General features: G+C 38.5%; 1 protein-coding gene across 4 annotated transcripts; it reads left to right on the forward strand.

The window, feature by feature from the left end:
• Positions 1 to 1,565: 1,565 nt before the first annotated feature.
• On the forward strand, positions 1,566 to 12,341 carry LOC101166391 (lysosomal thioesterase PPT2-like). Of its 4 annotated transcripts, none has more exons than XM_078952216.1 (7): positions 1,568 to 1,812; positions 5,986 to 6,139; positions 7,594 to 7,689; positions 7,770 to 7,880; positions 7,961 to 8,044; positions 8,131 to 8,215; positions 11,086 to 12,341. In XM_078952216.1, the coding sequence occupies exons 1-7, from the start codon at positions 1,663 to 1,665 to the stop codon at positions 11,138 to 11,140; spliced, it is 735 nt and encodes a 244-aa protein (XP_078808342.1). In that variant the 5' UTR covers positions 1,568 to 1,662; the 3' UTR covers positions 11,141 to 12,341. The 4 variants fall into 4 exon arrangements, with proteins under 4 accessions (XP_078808341.1, XP_078808342.1, XP_023814303.2 ...); XM_023958535.2 differs by lacking the exon at positions 1,568 to 1,812 and adding an exon at positions 3,068 to 3,367; XM_078952215.1 differs by having other exon boundaries at positions 1,566 to 1,812; positions 8,131 to 11,621.
• The last annotated feature ends 8,124 nt before the right edge of the window (positions 12,342 to 20,465 follow it).

Here is a 20,465-nt window from a genome sequence, read left to right on the forward strand (position 1 = left end):
AGTCAGAACTAAACAAGGGGAATCAGCGTTTCAATATTCTGCAGCTAAGATCTGGAACAGCCTCCCTGAAGTCGTAAGACAGGCCTCTTCTGTGTTCATGTTCAAACCTAGACTCAAAACATTTCTGTTTAGCCGTGTATATGACTGAAAGGTCCTATCTGCACTTTTCTTCCTTTCCTTCCTTTATTTTTAAATAAATTTTCAAATTTTTTTCTTCTCTTTTAAAGTAAATTTTACGTTGATTATTTCTATGATGTATTGTGATTTTAATGCATTTTTCTGTTTTGTGAAGCACCTTGGATTACTTTGTGTACGAATTGTGCTATACAAATAAACTTGCCTTGCCTTGCCTAGAATTTCAAACTCCATTTTCGTATGGATTCTTATGGAGTTAAATTATCTTAGTGCAATACCACAGAAAACTTGCAACTTTGAAAAGAACAGCACCAAGCAGAAACAACATGAAAGAACACTAAAGTTCTTCACAATCTTGAGCTGAAATAGAACAGAATGTCTGAATTTTTTCCATTTGACTGATCTTAATCAGCCGCGTCAGTGTGTCTTGTGTTGAAGCAGATTAAGTATGACAGATCTTCTTTCCTTGGAATGGGATTTTAAGCTTCTATTGGGACTTAAAAAGAGAAATGTTTGCATTATTGTAACTATTGTAACTATTACAAAAACAAAAAGAATCATAAAAGGTTGTGTGACTCGGAAATCTGATAGAATAATGTTAGTGATGGTCCTGAACTGCAAATCAGATCAAATCTCTTGACGAAAATATTTTTTTAAAGATCTCAGCAACAATAAATAAACAAAATATATATTTGAAAAACATCACATTTTAGAGAACAAAACAAATTGTAAAAACCAAAGCATTTTTAAAACCATATCCTGTAACAGTAGCCCAGCCTTTTTTATTCCTAAAGTTTGGCTACCTGCCCGGCGTGTATAGAGACCAGCCACTACAGGAAGATATGCAGTATTTTCCAAAAAACAAAATGAAATGTTAAAAAACGAAACACGATGAGAAATCGATACCATGATTATATCCCACTCCCCCACATACACCTTTTTGTGTTGCTGAGTTCAGTGCAAGGGAATGCCCACATCTGCCCATGCAATAGCATGGAAGTCATTTGTCCAATTACTTACAAACCCATGAAATGAAGGGATTGTGTTTAAAAAATGCTTTAGTTTTTCACATTTTTATACAATCTTTTTATTCAACCCATGGAATAAATTACTGAATTTCTGAATAAACTACTGAATTTCCCAAGCTGGGATCAATAAAGTATCTTTATCTTTAAAAAGCTAAAAGTCTGCACTTCAATGGCATTTGAGTTGTTTTATTTAAAATTGACAGTGATAATTTACAGAAACAAAATTAAAAAGAATGTGTCTCTGTCCAAATATTTATGGTCCTGACTGTATATATACACAAAGGAGGCTTAAAGTGGTTATAATACTAAATCAATCTTAATGATTCCCTTTATTTCTGGACTTTGCCATCACTCTTGAAAGTTGCTTCTGAAGCCATGAGTAATCAGAAATGGTTTTGGGAGCTCAGCATTCTCAGCTCTTTTAAGAAGTCAGTGTGGCTTTCCGAATGTAAAAGCTGAGAGAAGACAATTGAGGTTGTTTTTGCCAACGCGCTTTAGCATGAAGACTTTGAGCTCAATCCTAACCTCCCCTGCGCTCATGGTGCTGCTGGCAGTCGGCTGCACCAGCTCCTACAAACATGTGATCATCGTGCACGGCATCTTAAGTGGACCAAATGATCTACAAACACTCTCCAGGTTCATTACGGAGGTAGGACTTCTCACTGTGAGGTGCTTGTAAAGTGCAGGATAGGAAGTCCTCTTTATAGAGCTGAAACATGTGGTGGGATTATATAAGTTTGCTTCCTTCTACTCCCTTTCAAGCAATATTTATTAGTATGTCTAATTATCCTAAGTTTGATTAGTTACTGTATGAATGTATAACTGATGATTGTATTGCTTTTGTTTATTATTTCTAATTAATTGCAAGAAATAAACCATTTCAAATAAAAAAATAGAGCTAAAACATCTCAAAGATGTATTTGCTTACCTACAGCACGTCTGTGTCATAAAGTTTTTAAAGCTTTAATGCCATCTGTAAGTCTGCTACAAGAGCTACAGCACTGAACTGCTTCTAATATTCCATATGTTTTGTGAAGAAACTGGATTGTCTAGAAAGGACTGTATTGTATTAGTTCGTAACCCCGTCAGTTTCTTGCACACAGAAATAATGAATAATGACTCAGAGACAAAACTTATCTTTTGTGGAGGTTTTACTTCGTACAAACAAAGACAGATGAACATGGTGCATTCAAAGTCCGAACCAACGAGCTCAGGGATGGGGTTGGTATAAAAACCCTGCATTTGCATATTCAGAAGTTCGTCCGATGGACCTCGTGTGAAAATCACGCCCACAGGTTACTGCTGGAGAGAAGCTCCAAGGCTAAAGTGAAGATAAGTCTGAGGCCTGCTCAGCAGATCACACATGTACAGAAAAAGAGGGAGGATGAGGATAAACTGTTAGAACAATAGTTTGGCTGTGCTTTCTTCAAATGTAATATAATTTTGAGATGACAATACATGCTCAGTGAATTAAGTTTAAACCATTAGTTTAATAAAAGTTAAAGGCAGTTTCTAACTATTCTTCACATGTTTTTACAAAGATCAGGTGAAGATTGTGCTTTTGAAAACCCTTTTTCACGTTTTGTTTTGTTTTTTAATTGTCGCTTTTAAGCAGCTGTTCCAAGATGTTCAAAGAAAAGTGAGATGAAGATCACCCAGACTGAAGAGTCAAAAAATCTGACAACAGAAAAAAAAATCCACCTTAGCTGTTGCCTTTGTACAGTCTACTATCATCCACGGCTGCAGATCACGTTTTGATTTCACCTTTTCAGATGTTTAGTTAAAAAAAAGACACAGTGAATGCTGGACAGCAGGTCTCTAACTGCAGGAGAAGTTCTCCATATATATGAAATGTGTTAAAAAAGAGAAATTCTTGAAAACTGTGATTTTCTTACTGCAGTCTGTGACACAGACTTCCGGTTCCGGGTTATACAGCAGGACGCGTGGCGTGCCTCTCTGCGAATACAACTATCTTCAAATTAGAGCTGACCATGCCCCCGAAGAAACCCCAGGAATACGAAGACCTCAAAAAGTCTCTTGACATTATTCAAGAAAAACTGAAAAGTTTTATGGATCAAGTGTCGGCTAAGCTAACACCACTCTGGGATATGATGGAAGAGTTCCGAAGATTTCGGGCTCAAAACGAGCAGCGAGAAAACCGGGTCGAGATTCTGGAGAAAAGACTGGACGATGTGGAACAGCAAGTAAGGATGAATAATGTCATTGTCACTGGAGTACCAATCAAAACCGGAGCGAAGCTGAATGCAGCTGGAGCTAGCACTGCTAATGCTAGCGCTAGCGTAGCTAGCAGTTCTAATACGGAGATCGGTGCAGCGTCGCTGGAACAGCAAATACATTCATTTCTCACATCTAAAGGGATTTCCCCGGATCTCAATACCATCGAGACCTGCCACCTGCTCCCCAGGAGAAAGGAGACGGATAAACCAGCGATCCTCATCAGGTTTGTGAATCACAAACACAACAAGCTAGCTCTGATGAATCAACGCAAAAATCTCAGAGGATCTGCTGTTTATCTGAACGACCATCTGACCAGAAGGAATGCTGAAATCTCAAAACATGCACGGCTTCTCAGGAAGCGTAAACAGATTGAGAACACTTGGGTTAAAGGCTGCAGGATTTACGTCAAACCACTCGGTCCAGAGGACCGGGCCAAGGTTCTGGTCGTGAACACCATGAAGGACTTTGAGAAGTGCTTGATTACGGTTGTCTGAAACAACGTGGAGTAATAAATCAAAGAGCCAAATAATTTCAAGAAATATGACACCTGGAATCATCACTTTCTCTGTATGTCTGACGTCACCTGTATAACAGCAGAGTTCTGACCTGCAGACAACTTGACCTCAACTTTCACCGCAGCTGATATCAGTTGAAGAAGGATACGGACTGAAGGAATTTATTTTTTGTGGTTCTCATTTCTCCTAGGTTTTTATCTTCATTTTATTTCATTGAAGGTTTTCTTTCTGGTTTACTGTGTGTGGGTTTCAGTCATTTCAATTAAAAGGGACTTCCTGATAATTGCATATGTAAAGAGGTTTCAGGAATGCAGCTCCAACCTCCAACCCCCTCCAGGAGAAAACAGTCTTTGATCTTCTAAGACCATCTGGAAGCCTTAACTGTAGATCTGACATGGACCAGAATTAAATTGTCTCTAGGATTCAATCGTGGGAAACCCTGGAGGTGTCAACTCGCATGACAAGGACAAAGGGTTGAGACTGACTGCCTGCGGAGAGGGATCCGGGCGGCTGTGCTGGACCCCCATGGGGACACCATTGGTCGTCGGACAGTGGTCCGTCTTTGAAATAACCCCCCTGGACGTTTGAAGCAGGAAGCCAGGACCAAATGCTGTAACTCCTAATATGGACGGACGAGGTAGGCAGGCTCCCTGCCAGCCAATCCGAGCGTCCAGAGGAGGAGTCTGGACACCATGCTGTGCTACGAAGGAGGCGGCTGAAACCGAGATGTTAAAACAGCTGGACGGAGGAACTTTCCTTTGTTCCCAACAGGCTGACACGTTAAGACGTTTGTAATTTGGCGCTGTGCAAGCTCTGAAACTTTGGGAAACCGGATATCTGTTTTATTTTGTTTTACTCTGTTTTAGAAATATTGTTAGGGAAATAAATGTGTTAATCTTTAATCCGGCCGAGTTCCGTGGTTTCTCCTTCTCGACTTTATTGAACATGCAACAAGGAAAAGTAATCTCAAAGCGACAGATTATATTTTTCCAACAGGACCTGAATCTAATGTCTGCAGACATAACATGGAAGAAAACTATTAACTGTTTAAACCAAGAAAATCGGCTGTTATCAGTAAAAGAAGAAATGCCAACCTTGGACAATTCAACAGTTTATGGACCCTTTTTATTTTTCCCCTACAGCATTACTTTATTATATAAAAAAATAAAATAAAAATACAAAAAAAAAATATAAAAAGAGTAAAACAAATGGTTAATCATTTTTGAAAATTGTTAAATTGATTGACTTTTGATGATATTACTTCACTAGCTCCTAAAATTGATAAATTGATTCAAAAATCTTTCCTAATGTAGCATAACTTTGCACATGTTTTTAACTTTTGATACTTGATGAAATTTTGCTATGAAAATTCCTGAAACAGTGTTGTCTATTTTACTGATATAGTATTATGTTTTAAAGCATATGGATGACTTTTAAAAGTAACATAATTTGCATATATTTCAGATGCTGCATTTGCCATGTTGATTTCTAAAATAGTTATTTTTGACGTAGTACTTAAGTAATTCATCTTTGGCATGTGCTTTATTGATACCTTATGATTGTTAATTCTGTCTGATAAAACCTAGGAACCGGATATTGATAAATCATGTAATAAAATGGTTATAGTATAACTGGGTGGGATTATATAAATTCGCTTCCTTCCACTCCCTTTCAAGCAATATTTATTAATTATGTCTAATTATCCTAAGTTTGATTAGTTACTGTATGAATGTATAACTGATGATTATATTGCTTTTGTGTATTATTTCTATTTGATTGCTTGAAATAAACCATTTCAAATAAAAAAAAATCAGTTGTACATGAACAGTATTAACACTCATATACTCTAGTTTTTAGTAATAGTTGCATTTTTCTCATATTTAAGGTTAAATATGTAAAGTTTAGAAAAATAATAATTAAAAAAATATATAATTTAGCCTTTGTGTGCAAATCTATAGGATCTAGTGTATATTGATCAAAAAAATAAAAACAGTTCGTTATCACACTTGTTTTAACGCGTGTGTCACTGACTGTAAAGCATCAATTTTCTTCTCTCTGAAACCCTGCAGGAGCATCCCAGTACCAAGGTGACTGTGATTGATCTGTTCAACAATATGGAAAGCATTAAGCCCTTGTGGAAGCAGGTCCACGGCGTTGGGAAGGTCATCCAAAGAATCATGAAGAAGTCTCCACGTGGTGTTCATCTTCTGTGTTTCTCTCAAGGTTTGCAAACACTCATACAGTATTTATTCAGCAACATAGCAATCTTCATGAGTACCGTAATGGACGGTCACAGTTTCTTCACTTGATAACATGTTGAGTTATCTGCATCCACGTGCAGACGACTGCATCCGTGTACATCTTTGTTTTACTCACCGCTGGATAGCTCATATATTGCTCACCATCTTTGTTGCACCGTTTGGGGTTGTGAGCGACTATGAAAAATGTCTCACTCTAAAATGACCCTTGTTTGAAAAAAAAATGTCGTATTTTCTGTCTTGCAAGACAATTATCTTAAGTTTTTTAATAGCAAACTATAATCAAAGATAGAGAAAACTTGTCTTATTGACTAGAACATCGTTATTTAAATAAGAATTCTTAGTAGGACCATTATTCTTACCCTATTGGCAGATTTTGTTGTTGTTTTTGTTTTGATTCAAAGAAAATCTTCCTAAAAAGTATGAATTTGGACTTAATTCTAAGAGGCCTGTTTTTGTGTTGTATTGTCTGGGATTTTTCCCCATATGTTGCAAAGACAGTATTGGTTTAATAGGAAGGTCTTTGGTTGATAGGTAGAAAAGGAATTTGAGGATGCAAAACAGTTTCTCAGTGCCCTTGGCAAATACACACAGCTGCTACAGTGTTTAAGGGCCAATTTCCGCTTAAACTGGTGATTTAACCAACAATAATTGATAAAAAACCAAATACAGAATAAAATTACAGCTGGTAAAAATCTCGAAACAGAAGATGTAGAAGCTTTGACATCAACACAACTTGCAAAGGTAAGACTTGACTTTTTTATTTTTCATTTAAGCTGCTGTCACTGCTGTCAAGGATTTAAGAGTCTCTTCAGGGTGTTTCTGCTTGCACTTGTTCATGAATTAAAGTTAACAGCAGTCTCCTCCATATTTTAGATAATGCAAATTCTCCATGATGTTGACATTTTTTGTCTTAATTTTTCCTTTTTGCTACATTGTTCTGTGGCTTTTTGTTGTCATGTTATCAGCCAGTGAGATAATTCTGTTCAAAATGTGATTGCACCTACAGCAGCTACTAAGGAGAACCGTACATGAGATTTAATTGTTGCCAAATGAATATAATTAACACAGTCCTTGGTTTTAGCTAATGGAGAGTCCTCACTGAAGGAGGAATGTCATTGCAGAACATCTAGGTCATGCCAAATGTTTCAGTCAGCAGCTCATCTTTTAACTGGTTCTGCAGTATTTGAATCCCAGTTTTTATTCAAGAAAATGGAGGGATAATCTTGAAGTTTGAAATTCTACACAGAAATGTCTCCATAAATCTGCATCTGTTGCTTCTGCAATCAGTTCCATGATCCTACCACCCTTCTTTTATTCCAGATGCTGCTAGCATAATTACTAGAATAGTTACTAGAAATAGAATTCTTCTTCTTTGTTCCTGAGCTTCTTGCATGTGTTTTTTCCTTTAATGTAAAGGGGGTCTAATTTGCAGAGGAGTTCTTTCCGTGCTCCCAAACCACAACGTGCACGCTTTCATTGCGCTGGCTTCGCCACTGGCTGGACAGTATGGAGGTCAGAAAACTTCTTGTGATAATTGTGTCATTGATGGAAGCTAGTGAAGTTAAAGTGAAATGTGTGCTCCAACTCCACAGTGTCTCAAGTCATGAAAAGCTATTATCCATCTTCTGCAATGGATTCCGTGTACTTTTTATGCTACAACAAATTTATGCAGAAGCGCATTTCTCTTTGCAACTTTTGGAATGGTAAGATCAGAAATCATAATGAGTGGTTATGTTAATTGATTGCAGACGAATAGAAAATGCTACACTTGTTTTCCATGCAGATCCTCATCAACAGGTAAAATACCTGAAACACAACAACTTCCTTCCACTACTGAATGGTAGAAAACCACACAGCAAAATGGCAGGTATTGGCTTTAGTTGCCTCCTCCTTGCTTTGTGGATATTAAAAAAAAGAATACTTTTAATGAAAAAAATCGTATCTCCTATATAGAATGGAGAAAAAACTTCCTGCGCATCAAGAAACTGGTGCTGATTGGTGGACCAGATGATGATGTCATCATCCCATGGCAGTCGAGGTATCTCCGATCCCACTTATGTATCTCTAACATCATGAATGGAAGAGGCCTACAAAGACCTGTAATATTTAAGCAATTAGCCAGATGTTAGCAGGTTTTCTTCATATAATAATGGATTCATATTTCATAAAATAAATAACCTCCTAAGAATGTTTCATTTTTATTTTTAGAAAATATAAAACAGTCACTTGACAGTAATTGTGCTAGAAGCATGTTTTCAGTCCTGCCTAAAGGTCATGTTTTGGCTGCAGATGCATCTTGGTTTATTTTTGCTGTTAATTATTATTATTTTTTTTTTTGCAAGCTCCAACCACAGCACACACAACATTGTCAGGAGAAAGTCTTTTTGCTTTCTTGCATTTGTCTAATCATGACTGTCTAGGAAATGCTTTTGCAGCTTTATTAGATGATGTTGGTTTCACCCAAAGTGTGAATGAACCCACTCACTGTCATAAGCACACCCTGGACCTTGTTTTAACCCATGGTATAGAGATCAGCCAGCTGAGTGTCCTTCCTCTTAATCCCATCATTTCTTATCACATTCTGATTACCTTCCAGTTTACATTAGAACATGCTACTGCTCCAGTGAATAAGAAAGAGCCTAGAAGAACCTTGACTGACCGTTCTGTCTGAGTTTAAACACACAGTTCAGCCAGTACTTAGTGATATTCTGAGAAAATACTGAGTCCAGCTCCCATAGTATCAGTCCTAGTATAAATGACAACTTTGTTAATGATGCCTTACAAGCCCTCAGGAGTACACTCGATGTTGTTGCCCCCCTGAAACCCAAATTCGTTAGACAAAACCGAGTAGCATAGTGGTTTAACGCTGAAACACGTTCTCTTAAACAAGAAACCCGTAAGTTGGAAAGAGAATGGCGCCGCTCCGGTTCAGAGCAGTCTCTGAATACCTGGAAACATAGCCTATTAAATTATAAAAAAGCTCTGCGTAGAGCTAGAAGCCAGTACTATTCAACCTTAATATCAGAGAATGGAAACAATCCAAGATTTCTTTTTAGCACTATAGCTAAATTAACTCGCAGTCAGAGCTCAGTAGAACCACATGTTCCTGTTTCTCTCAGCTCTGTTGATTTTCTTACATTTTTCGATAGTAAAATCTCAAATATTAGACATAAGTTAAATCAAGTTAATCCCACTATCAGCCCAGAGCAGGCTGAAGCGGTAAAAGTGGAGGCATCCATAGAAACCTCTGTAACATTAGACTGCTTCACGGCTGTGGATCAAGTGGAAATAGCATCAATTGTTACGTCCTCCAAATTCTCAACTTGTCTGTTAGACCCAATTCCCACTAGACTTTTTAAAGAAACTTTTCCCCTAATTAATGATTCCATATTAACAATGAAAAATGCCTGTCTGGAAACGGGTTACGTGCCACAGTCTTTTAAATATGCAGTTGTTAAACCTGTTCTGAAAAAGCCCAGTTTGGATCCTAGCATCTTGGCCAACTATAGACCGAAATCAAACCTCCCCTTTATTTCTAAAATCCTAGAAAGAGTTGTAGTTAAGCAGCTTTACTGCCACCTACAGGACAAAAGCCACTTTGGTTTAAATCCTATCTGTCTGCCTAGATATCAGTTCGTTCATGTAAATGGACATTCCTCTCAGTGCACTCGAGTTAACTATGGAGTCCCACAGGGCTCAGTTTTAGGACCCATCCTGTTTACGCCTTATATGCTACCCTGGAAACGTAATCAGGAAACACAGCATTAAGTTCCTGAGTTAATAAGAGTTAATAAATTAATAAGTTAATTCTTCTCTAAGAGTTCTGGTAAATCGCCTGTCTGTCCTGGGGGAGGCTCCCTCCTTCATGTGGACACCCCTGAGGTTTCTTCATTTTTTCCGGAATCCGTTTTTTTTAGGAGTGTTTCCTTACCGCGAAGGAGGGTCTAAGGGCAGGGCTGCTAGTATAGCTGTTTGTTAGTCAGTTTGTTAGTTCATTTTAGTATTTTCCTAGTGAACTCTTTGTATTCATGATCCTTTTGAGTTCATGTTTTACTTCGAAGCCCACCAAGACGGCTGTTGCTGTGATTTTGGGGTATACAAACAAAATTGAATTCAATTCAATTCAATTAATCTCATTTTTTTCTACAGAAATAAAAAAACAATTCCTGCCTCCACTGATATGTTTGTAACAGAGGGTAGGTGGTTGCAACAGGTTTTAATCATATAGGAATAACTATAGGTTATTGTGGTGTATTACAAAAGAAGATTGCACTGTAAATTTATGGAAGAGTTTCTGGGTGAATACTCAATGCTTATTGGCTGTTGGGTGTGGATTAAAAAACGATAATACATGGACAGTGATAATGTACACCTAAAAAAGAGGTTCTGGTAAAGTAGTCCAAATTCTTCAGCGCTGGCTTCTTTGAAACACTTTTGCTTCACCATCTGGGAAAAAAACAAGCAGTAACAGGTGAACCTTCTCTCTGAAGTGATGTTTTATTTTAAGGTATTGGTGTGATCAGTTTATCTTGCATAACACTGTCCTTTGCCACTGCAGTTGAAGTCGGTGCCGGCTCAACCATTACCAAGACACTACGTGTCAAATAGTCGGCTTTTCATAAAAAAATAATTTTGACCAAAAAAGGAACAAGAATAAAGTCATAAAAAATGATTGAATATCTATTTCTTTTGTAATGCCCTTCGAAGTGTTTATCAGAAATAAACAGACTTCATGTAAACAGCCAGTTCAGGCTTCTGTGTCGTCCGATACTTTCTGATAACGGACTCTTCGTCTAGGCAGTATCCCTTACCTAAATGATGACTGTTTCCAAAAACCCTCTGGGCTTAGGGCAGACGGCTCATCATCAATTAACATATAAACCAGAATTTTCTATGTTTCTGCCTCAGTTTTACAGGGAAGACACATTTGGACTCAGAACTCTGGACGCTCGCAGTGACATAATCATGTGCAGCTGTTCTGGGGTCAAACACAGTGAGTGGGATTCAAACCAGCAAGTATTTAAGAGATGCATCAAACCATGGCTTGACTGAAGATCAGACAACCCTGGATCAGCTAAGGATCACTGACACAAATGTCCCCTGCATGTAGGAAGAGACTGTTTTGCCTTCAGTTTCTAGTCAACACATTTAGAGTCATGTATTGTTCAATTGTGGGACTACAACCAAAATCCATCTTTTTTGTGATTCATTCTGTTAATAATCTTGAAATAAAATTTATAACATGAAAGCTCTGAGCTCCAACCAAAAGAGCTGTTTGACCAAGACAATGCTGACACACAAGAACAGTTTCTCTAACTAAAGTCTCACACATATTGTCATAATATTTGTCGGTATAATGATTTACTACAGGAAAATATAAAATCTTAATCTTCATAGTCTTGGAAAATGTTTTAATAAACTTTTCTTTTTTTTAACCAGCTTTTGTAAAGGATGATTTTATTAATAAAATATGTTCTTCACTTCTATTTTATCTTCAAAATCAAAAGATCTGGTTTTTGATTTAAATGATTATATAAATATATTGGGTTCTCAATAACAGCAGCTTTTTACTATTTGACACAAAAAGTGGTCATGTAAAAACCGAATGATTAAGGAAACAAGGATTAGTGAAAACAATTGAGAATTATTTACTTTGTTAAGGAATTTAAATGTCTTTGTGGCATATCTTCAAACATTCATTGTTTTCTTTAAAACAGCTCTGGAGGGATTCATATTGCAGATCTGCTGTTTGAGACAATTTGACCAACTATATTGACTCAGTTGAGTCTGACATTTACACTGAGTCTTCATTTCATACAGGACAGCATTATTTTACAAGAAAAACTAGATTCCACCCTTTTTTTTTTACAGTACTTTAAGTATGATAGGGCAACATAAACAAACTTAAAAACTAAAAAACAGAAAGAAAAACACAAGATATTGTTAAAATTAAAATATTACTGTTACAAATAAACTGTTTGAATTCTAGGATTGTATGTTATTTTTATCAAGGTGACATCAATTGACATCAATTAAGTCAGTTTTTGGTTAACTTCTTTGGAAATGGATTACAGAATAATTTATGACATTTGATTGTGTTCTTAATTGTTTTGAATGTTTTTGTGCTGAATTTATGGAATAAAATGTTATTGTTTATATTCTGCAGCTGTTGAACCATCTCCTGTCTCGTATTTTAGAGATATGCCACAGGTAATAGGTAAAATGGGCCACCTTATCAGCTAAAATGAGCCACTAAAACTGCAAAGTGAAAGAGTCATAATTCACAGTAAAATCTAATTATATTTAAGAGCATCATAGAACATTGTGGAATATGGAAGCATAGTGTATACAGTTTAAAAAAAGTGTTTTTCAAGACAGTTTTTCAGTCTTTTTAAAAACACACTTTTTAAAATGATTTTTGAAACAATTCAATACGATTCCATATGGATTTCCAAAAAATCCCCCGAAAAAATTGTTTTACTTTAGTTGACATTGATGCTTATATTGTCCAGTAGGGGGCAGTGTAGGAAGAAGAAGAACAAAAGCGTTTTGATTGAACAGAGAAGACAGAAGGTTTAAAGAAGCTACTGTAAAATGTGAAACTATGCTGTGGTGGATCGTGATGAAGAGCACAGAGTAGGTCAAAAGGCTGAGTCTCAGTGTGTTGCTCAGGCTGAACTTCAGCATCTACTCTCAGGTGTGATCCCACAACTGAACGGCACGCGGGCTTTGACCTGCTCCGTTTTCGACCTGGGCCGATTCACCCCTCCTTAGACGACCTGGTTGTCCCGAGCTCCCCCAGGAAGACCATATCGATACGGAACAGAGTGCGGACACCCGATCAGCATAGTCCACTGCAGCTCAGAGCTCCTGAGCTCCAACCATCCTCCAGCCTCAGCCTCCATGAAGCTTGGATTACAGGCGCGCGCCACCACACCCAGCGGGAGGTCAGCACACAAATCAGCTGTTTGACCAAGAAGATGCTGACACACAAGAACAGCTTCTCTAACTAAAGTCTCACACATATTGTCATAATATTTGTCGGTATAATGATTTACTAAAGGAAAATATAAAATCTTAATCTTCATAGTCTTGGAAAATGTTTTAATAAACTTTTCTTTTTTTTTTACCAGCTTTTGTAAAGGATGATTTTATTAATAAAATATGATGTTCTTCACTTCTATTTTATCTTCAAAATCAAAAGATCTGGTTTTTGATTTAAATGATTATATAAATATATTGGGTTCTCAATAACAGCAGCTTTTTACTATTTGACACAAAAAGTGGTCATGTAAAAACCGAATGATTAAGGAAACAAGGATTAGTGAAAACATCTGAGAATTATTTACTTTGTTAAGGAATTTAAATGTCTTTGTGGCACTTCTTCAAACATTCATTGTTTTCTTTAAAACAGCTCTGGAGGGATTCATATTGCAGATCTACTGTTTGAGACAATTTGACCAACTATATTGACTCAGTTGAGTCTGACATTTACACTGAGTCTTCATTTCATACAGGACAGCATTATTTTACACGAAAAACTAGATTCCACCCCTTTTCTTTTTTACAGTGCTTTCAGTATGATAGGGCAACATAAACAAACTTTAAAACTAAAAAACAGAAAGAAAAACAAAAGATATTGTTAAAATTAAAATATTACTGTTACAAATAAACTGTTTTAATTCTAGGATTGTATGTTATTTTTATCAAGGTGACATCAATTGACATCAATTAAATCAGTTTTTGGTTAACTTCTTTGGAAATGGATTACAAAATAATTTATGACATTTGATTGTGTTCTTAATTGTTTTGAATGTTTTTGTGCTGAATTTATGGAATACAATGCTATTGTTTATATTCTACAGCTGTTGAACCATCTCCTGTCTCGTATTTTAGAGATATGCCACAGGTAATAGGTAAAATGGGCCACCTTATCAGTTAAAATGAGCCACTAAAACTGCAAATTGAAAGTCATAATTCACAGTAAAATCTAATTATATTTAAGAGCATCATAGTACATTGTGGAATATGGAAGCATAGCCAAAGAGGAGATATATGGATGTCTTAACAGAGGACATGAAGTTGGCTAACGTTAGGGTAGAAGATGTTCATGATAGAGTGAGGTGGAAAAGGATGATTCGCTGTGGCGACCCCTGATGGGAAAAGCCGAAAGAGAAAGAAGAAGTGTATACAGTTTAAAAAAAGTTTTTTTCAAGACAGTTTTTCAGTCTTTTTAAAAACACACTTTTTAAAAATGATTTTTGAAACAATTCAATACGATTCCATATGGATTTCCAAAAAATCCCCCGAAAAATTGGTTTACTTTAGTTGACAATGATGCTTATATTGTCCAGTAGGGGGCAGTGTAGGAAGAAGAAGAACAAAGGCGTTTTGATTGAACAGAGAAGACAGAAGGTTTAAAGAATCTACTGTAAAATGTGAAACTATGCTGTGGTGGATCGTGATGAAGAGCACAGAGTAGGTCAAAAGGCTGAGTCTCAGTGTGTTGCTCAGGCTGAACTTCAGCATCTACTCTCAGGTGTGATCCCACGACTGAACAGCACGCGGGCTTTGACCTGCTCCGTTTCCGACCTGGGTCGATTCACCCCTCCTTAGACGACCTGGTTGTCCCGAGCTCCCCCAGGAAGACCATATCGATACGGAACAGAGTGCGGACACCCGATCAGCATAGTCCACTGGAGCTCAGAGCTCCTGAGCTCCAACCATCCTCCAGCCTCAGCCTCCATGAAGCTTGGATTACAGGCGCGCGCCACCACACCCGGCGGGAGGTCAGCACACAAATCAGCTGTTTGACCAAGAAGATGCTGACACACAAGAACAGCTTCTCTAACTAAAGTCTCACACATATTGTCATAATATTTGTCGGTATAATGATTTACTACAGGAAAAATATAAAATCTTAATCTTCATAGTTTTGGAAAATGTTTTAATAAACTTTTCTTTTTTTTTTACCAGCTTTTGTAAAGGATGATTTTATTAATAAAATATGATGTTCTTCACTTCTATTTTATCTTCAAAATCAAAAGATCTGGTTTTTGATTTAAATGATTATATAAATATATTGGGTTCTCAATAACAGCAGCTTTTTACTATTTGACACAAAAAGTGGTCATGTAAAAACCGAATGATTAAAGAAACAAGGATTAGTGAAAACAACTGAGAATTATTTACTTTGTTAAGGAATTTAAATGTCTTTGTGGCATATCTTCAAACATTCATTGTTTTCTTTAAAACAGCTCTGGAGGGATTCATATTGCAGATCTGCTGTTTGAGACAATTTGACCAACTATATTGACTCAGTTGAGTCTGACATTTACACTGAGTCTTCATTTCATACAGGACAGCATTATTTTACAAGAAAAACTAGATTCCACCCCTTTTTTTACAGTGCTTTAAGTATGATAGGGCAACATAAACAAACTTTAAAACTAAAAAACAGAAAGAAAAACACAAGATATTGTTAAAATTAAGATGTTACTGTTACAAATAAACTGTTTTAATTCTAGGATTGTATGTTATTTTTATCAAGGTGACATCAATTGACATCAATTAAGTCAGTTTTTGGTTAACTTCTTTGGAAATGGATTACAAAATAATTTATGACATTTGATTGTGTTCTTAATTGTTTTGAATATTTTTGTGCTGAATTTATGGAATAAAATGTTATTGTTTATATTCTGCAGCTCTTGAAGCATCTCCTGTCTCGTATTTTAGAGATATGCCACAGGTAATAGGTAAAATGGGCCACCTTATCAGCTAAAATGAGCCACTAAAACTGCAAAGTGAAAGAGTCATAATTCACAGTAAAATCTAATTATATTTAAGAGCATCATAGTACATTGTGGAATATGGAAGCATAGTGTATACAGTTTAAACAACCCCTGTGGCTAGATTAAAAAATCTAGCCACAGGGGTTGCAAGCCAGTTACTTCTGTGCCGGTCCCAAGCCCGGATAAATAGAGAGGGTTGCGTCAGGAAGGGCATCCGGCGTAAAAATTGCCAAAATAACCATGCGAATCATCCACAACACTTTAGACATACCGGATCGGTCGAGGCCCGGGTTAACAACGACCGCCACCGATGCTGTTAACCTACAGGGTGTCGGTGGAAATTTGACTACTGTTGGTCGAAGAAAGAGGGGAGGCAGAAGGGTCCGTGGCCAGAGAGAGAAGGGAAAAGGCAGGAACATAGGTTTGAGAATAGGGACTCTTAACGTTGGCACAATGACAGGGAAAGGCAGAGAGCTGGCAGACATGATGGAGAGAAGGAAGGTAGATGTACTGTGTGTGCAGGAGACAAGGTGGAAGGGCAGCAAGGCACGTAGTATTGGAGGAGGATACAAACTGTTCTATCATGGTGTTGATAGGAAGAGAAACGGGGTAGGAGTGATTCTGAAGGGGGAGTTTGTAAACAGTGTTCTAGAGGTGAAAAGAGTCTCAGACAGGATGATGAGCCTAAAGTTAGAAATTGAAGGGGTGATGGTGAATGTAGTCAGTGGGTATGCGCCACAGGTTGGCTGTGAGTTAGAAGTGAAGGAGAGATTCTGGAGTGAGTTGGATGAGGTCATAGAGAGTTTTCCCAGAGGAGAGAGAGTTGTTATTGGAGCAGACTTTAATGGGCATGTTGGTGAGGGCAACAGAGGTGATGAGGAGGTGATGGGCAGGTTTGGTGTGAAGGAAAGGAATCTGGAGGGACAGATGGTGGTGGACTTTGCAAAGAGGATGGAAATGGCTGTAGTCAACACTTACTTCCAGAAGAGAGAGGAACATAGAGTGACATACAGAAGTGGAGGTAGGAGTACTCAGGTGGACTACATCCTATGTAGACGAGGTCATTTGAGAGAGGTTAATGACTGCAAAGTGGTGGTAGGAGAGAGTGTAGCCAGACAGCACCGCATGGTGGTGTGTAAGATGACTCTGGAGGTCAGGAAGAAGAAGAGAGGGAAAACAGAAAAGAAGACCAAGTGGTGGAAGCTACAGAATGAAGAAACTTGTGAGGAATTTAGGCAGAAGTTGAGGCAGGTCCTGGGTGGTCAGGATGAGCTTCCAGATGACTGGGAAACTACAGCAGAAATTATCAGGGAAACAGGTAGGAAGGTGCTAGGTGTGTCATCTGGAAAGAGGAAAGACGGTAAAGAGACTTGGTGGTGGAATGAGGAAGTACAGGAATGCGTCCAGAGGAAGAGGTTGGCTAAAAGGAAGTGGGATGTAGAAAGGACTGAAGAAGGTAGACAGGAGTACAAGGAAGCGCAGCGTAGAGTGAAGAGAGAGGTGGCAAAGGCCAAACAGAAAGCTTACGATGAACTATATGACAGGTTAGACACAAAGGAAGGAGAGAAGGACTTGTACAGGCTAGCCAGACAGAGAGACAGAGATGGGAAGGACGTGCAACAGATAAGGGTGATTAAGGACAGAGATGGAAAGGTGCTAACAACCCAAGAGAGTGTACAGAAAAGATGGAAGGAGTATTTTGAGGAGCTGAAGAACGAGGAAAATGACAGGGAAAGAAGGGAGGAAGATGTGGTTGTTGTGGAGCAGGAAGTAGCCGAGATTGGAAAGGATGAGGTTAGGAAGGCTCTGAAAAGGATGAAGAGCGGAAAGGCCGTTGGTCCTGATGACCTACCTGTGGAGGTATGGAAGTGCTTAGGAGAGACAGCAGTGGAATTTCTAACAAGGTTGTTCAATAGGATTTTAGAGAGTGAGAAGATGCCTGAGGAATGGAGGAGAAGCGTCCTGGTTCCGATCTTTAAGAACAAGGGTGACACGCAGAACTGCAGCAACTATAGAGGAATAAAGTTGATGAGCCACACAATGAAGCTGTGGGAAAGAGTAGTGGAAGCCAGGCTTAGGAAGAAGGTGGAGATCTGTGAGCAGCAGTATGGTTTCATGCCCCGTAAGAGCACCACTGATGCCATTTTTGCTTTGAGAATGTTGATGGAAAAGTACAGAGATGGTCAGAAGGAGCTGCATTGTGTGTTCATAGATTTAGAGAAGGCGTATGACAGGGTGCCGAGGGAGGAGCTGTGGTACTGTATGAGGTTGTCTGGAGTGGCAGAGAAGTATGTCAGAGTAGTTCAGGACATGTATGAGAGAAGTATGACGGTGGTGAGATGTGCTGTAGGTCAGACAGAGGAGTTCAAGGTGGAGGTGGGACTACACCAAGGATCAGCTTTGAGTCCCTTTTTGTTTGCTATGCTGATGGACAGGCTGACAGACGAGGTAAGACAGGAATCTCCCTGGACAATGATGTTTGCGGATGACATTGTAATTTGCAGTGAGAGTAGAGAGCAGGTGGAGGAACAGCTAGAGAGGTGGAGGTTTGCTCTGGAAAGAAGAGGCATGAAGGTCAGTCGTAGTAAGACAGAATACATGTGTCTGAACGAGAGGGATCAAGGTAGAAGCGTTAGGTTACAGGGAGCTGAGGTGAAGAAGGTGCAGGAGTTTAAGTACTTGGGGTCAACAGTTCAGTGTGATGGGGAGTGTGGAAAAGAGGTGAAGAGGCGAGTGCAGGCAGGTTGGAGCGGGTGGAGGAAAGTGTCAGGAGTGTTGTGTGACAGAAGAGTGTCAGCAAGACTCAAAGGAAAGGTGTACAAGACAGTGGTGAGACCAGCTCTGCTCTATGGGTTAGAGACGGTAGCAGTGAGACAGAGACAAGAGGCTGAGATGGAGGTAGCGGAGATGAAGATGTTGAGGTTCTCCTTAGGAGTGACCAGGTTAGACAGGATAAGGAACGAGTACATCAGAGGGACGGCTCATGTTGCCTGTGTTAGCGACAAAGTCAGAGAAGCCAGACTGAGATGGTTTGGACATGTTCAGAGGAGGGATAGTGGATATATTGGTAGAAGGATGTTGGAGATGGAGCTGCCTGGCAGGAGGGCAAGAGGACGGCCAAAGAGGAGATATATGGATGTCTTAACAGAGGACATGAAGTTGGCTAACGTTAGAGTAGAAGATGTTCATGATAGAGTGAGGTGGAAAAGGATGATTCGCTGTGGCGACCCCTGATGGGAAAAGCCGAAAGAGAAAGAAGAAGAAGTGTATACAGTTTAAAAAAAGTGTTTTTCAAGACCGTTTTTCAGTCTTTTCAAAAACACACTTTTTAAAATGATTTTTGAAACAATTCAATACGATTCCATATGGATTTCCAAAAAATCCCCCGAAAAAATTGTTTTACTTTAGTTGACATTGATGCTTATATTGTCCAGTAGGGGGCAGTGTAGGAAGAAGAAGAACAAAGGCGTTTTGATTGAACAGAGAAGACAGAAGGTTTAAAGAATCTACTGTAAAATGTGAAACTATGCTGTGGTGGATCGTGATGAAGAGCACAGAGTAGGTCAAAAGGCTGAGTCTCAGTGTGTTGCTCAGGCTGAACTTCAGCATCTACTCTCAGGTGTGATCCCACGACTGAACGGCACGCGGGCTTTGACCTGCTCCGTTTCCGACCTGGGTCGATTCACCCCTCCTTAGACGACCTGGTTGTCCCAAGCTCCCCCAGGAAGACCATATCGATACAGAACAGAGTGCGGACACCCGATCAGCATAGTCCACTGCAGCTCAGAGCTCCTGAGCTCCAACCATCCTCCAGCCTCAGCCTCCATGAAGCTTGGATTACAGGCGCGCGCCACCACACCCGGCGGGAGGTCAGCACACAAATCAGCTGTTTGACCAAGAAGATGCTGACACACAAGAACAGCTTCTCTAACTAAAGTCTCACACATATTGTCATAATATTTGTCGGTATAATGATTTACTACAGGAAAAATATAAAATCTTAATCTTCATAGTCTTGGAAAATGTTTTAATAAACTTTTCTTTTTTTTTATTTACCACTTTTTTATGTGACAGTTTGTGGATGACTTTTCTCTGAGGTGCCAGTCAGGTCTCTCTCCTGACATATAAGATGCAAAAAAAATCCACTGTCACAAAGGATGCTATCCACACCCTCTGCTCTTTACACACACAGAAGTCCAAAGTTCGTTTAAATCCTTTTATTGTCTATGTTACTTTACTTTTTTTTACCAGCTTTTGTAAAGGATGATTTTATTAATAAAATATGATGTTCTTCACTTCTATTTTATCTTCAAAATCAAAAGATCTGGTTTTTGATTTAAATGATTATATAAATATATTGGGTTCTCAATAACAGCAGCTTTTTACTATTTGACACAAAAAGTGGTCATGTAAAAACCGAATGATTAAGGAAACAAGGATTAGTGAAAACATCTGAGAATTATTTACTTTGTTAAGGAATTTAAATGTCTTTGTGGC

Source organism: Oryzias latipes, chromosome 9 (genome assembly GCF_053564925.1).
Source record: "Oryzias latipes strain Hd-rR chromosome 9, Olatipes_Hd-rR_3.1".
NCBI lineage: Eukaryota > Metazoa > Chordata > Actinopteri > Beloniformes > Adrianichthyidae > Oryzias > Oryzias latipes.

Bases quoted from the DNA above. Each gene is read 5' to 3' on its own strand.
- LOC101166391 (XM_078952214.1), top strand. From the start codon at position 3,155: ATGCCCCCGAAGAAACCCCAGGAATACGAAGACCTCAAAAAGTCTCTT. The intron at 3,368-5,985 runs GTAAGGATGAAT...GAAACCCTGCAG, and splicing joins TGGACGATGTGGAACAGCAA to GAGCATCCCAGTACCAAGGT. The intron at 7,881-7,960 runs GTAAGATCAGAA...TTTTCCATGCAG, and splicing joins TCTTTGCAACTTTTGGAATG to ATCCTCATCAACAGGTAAAA.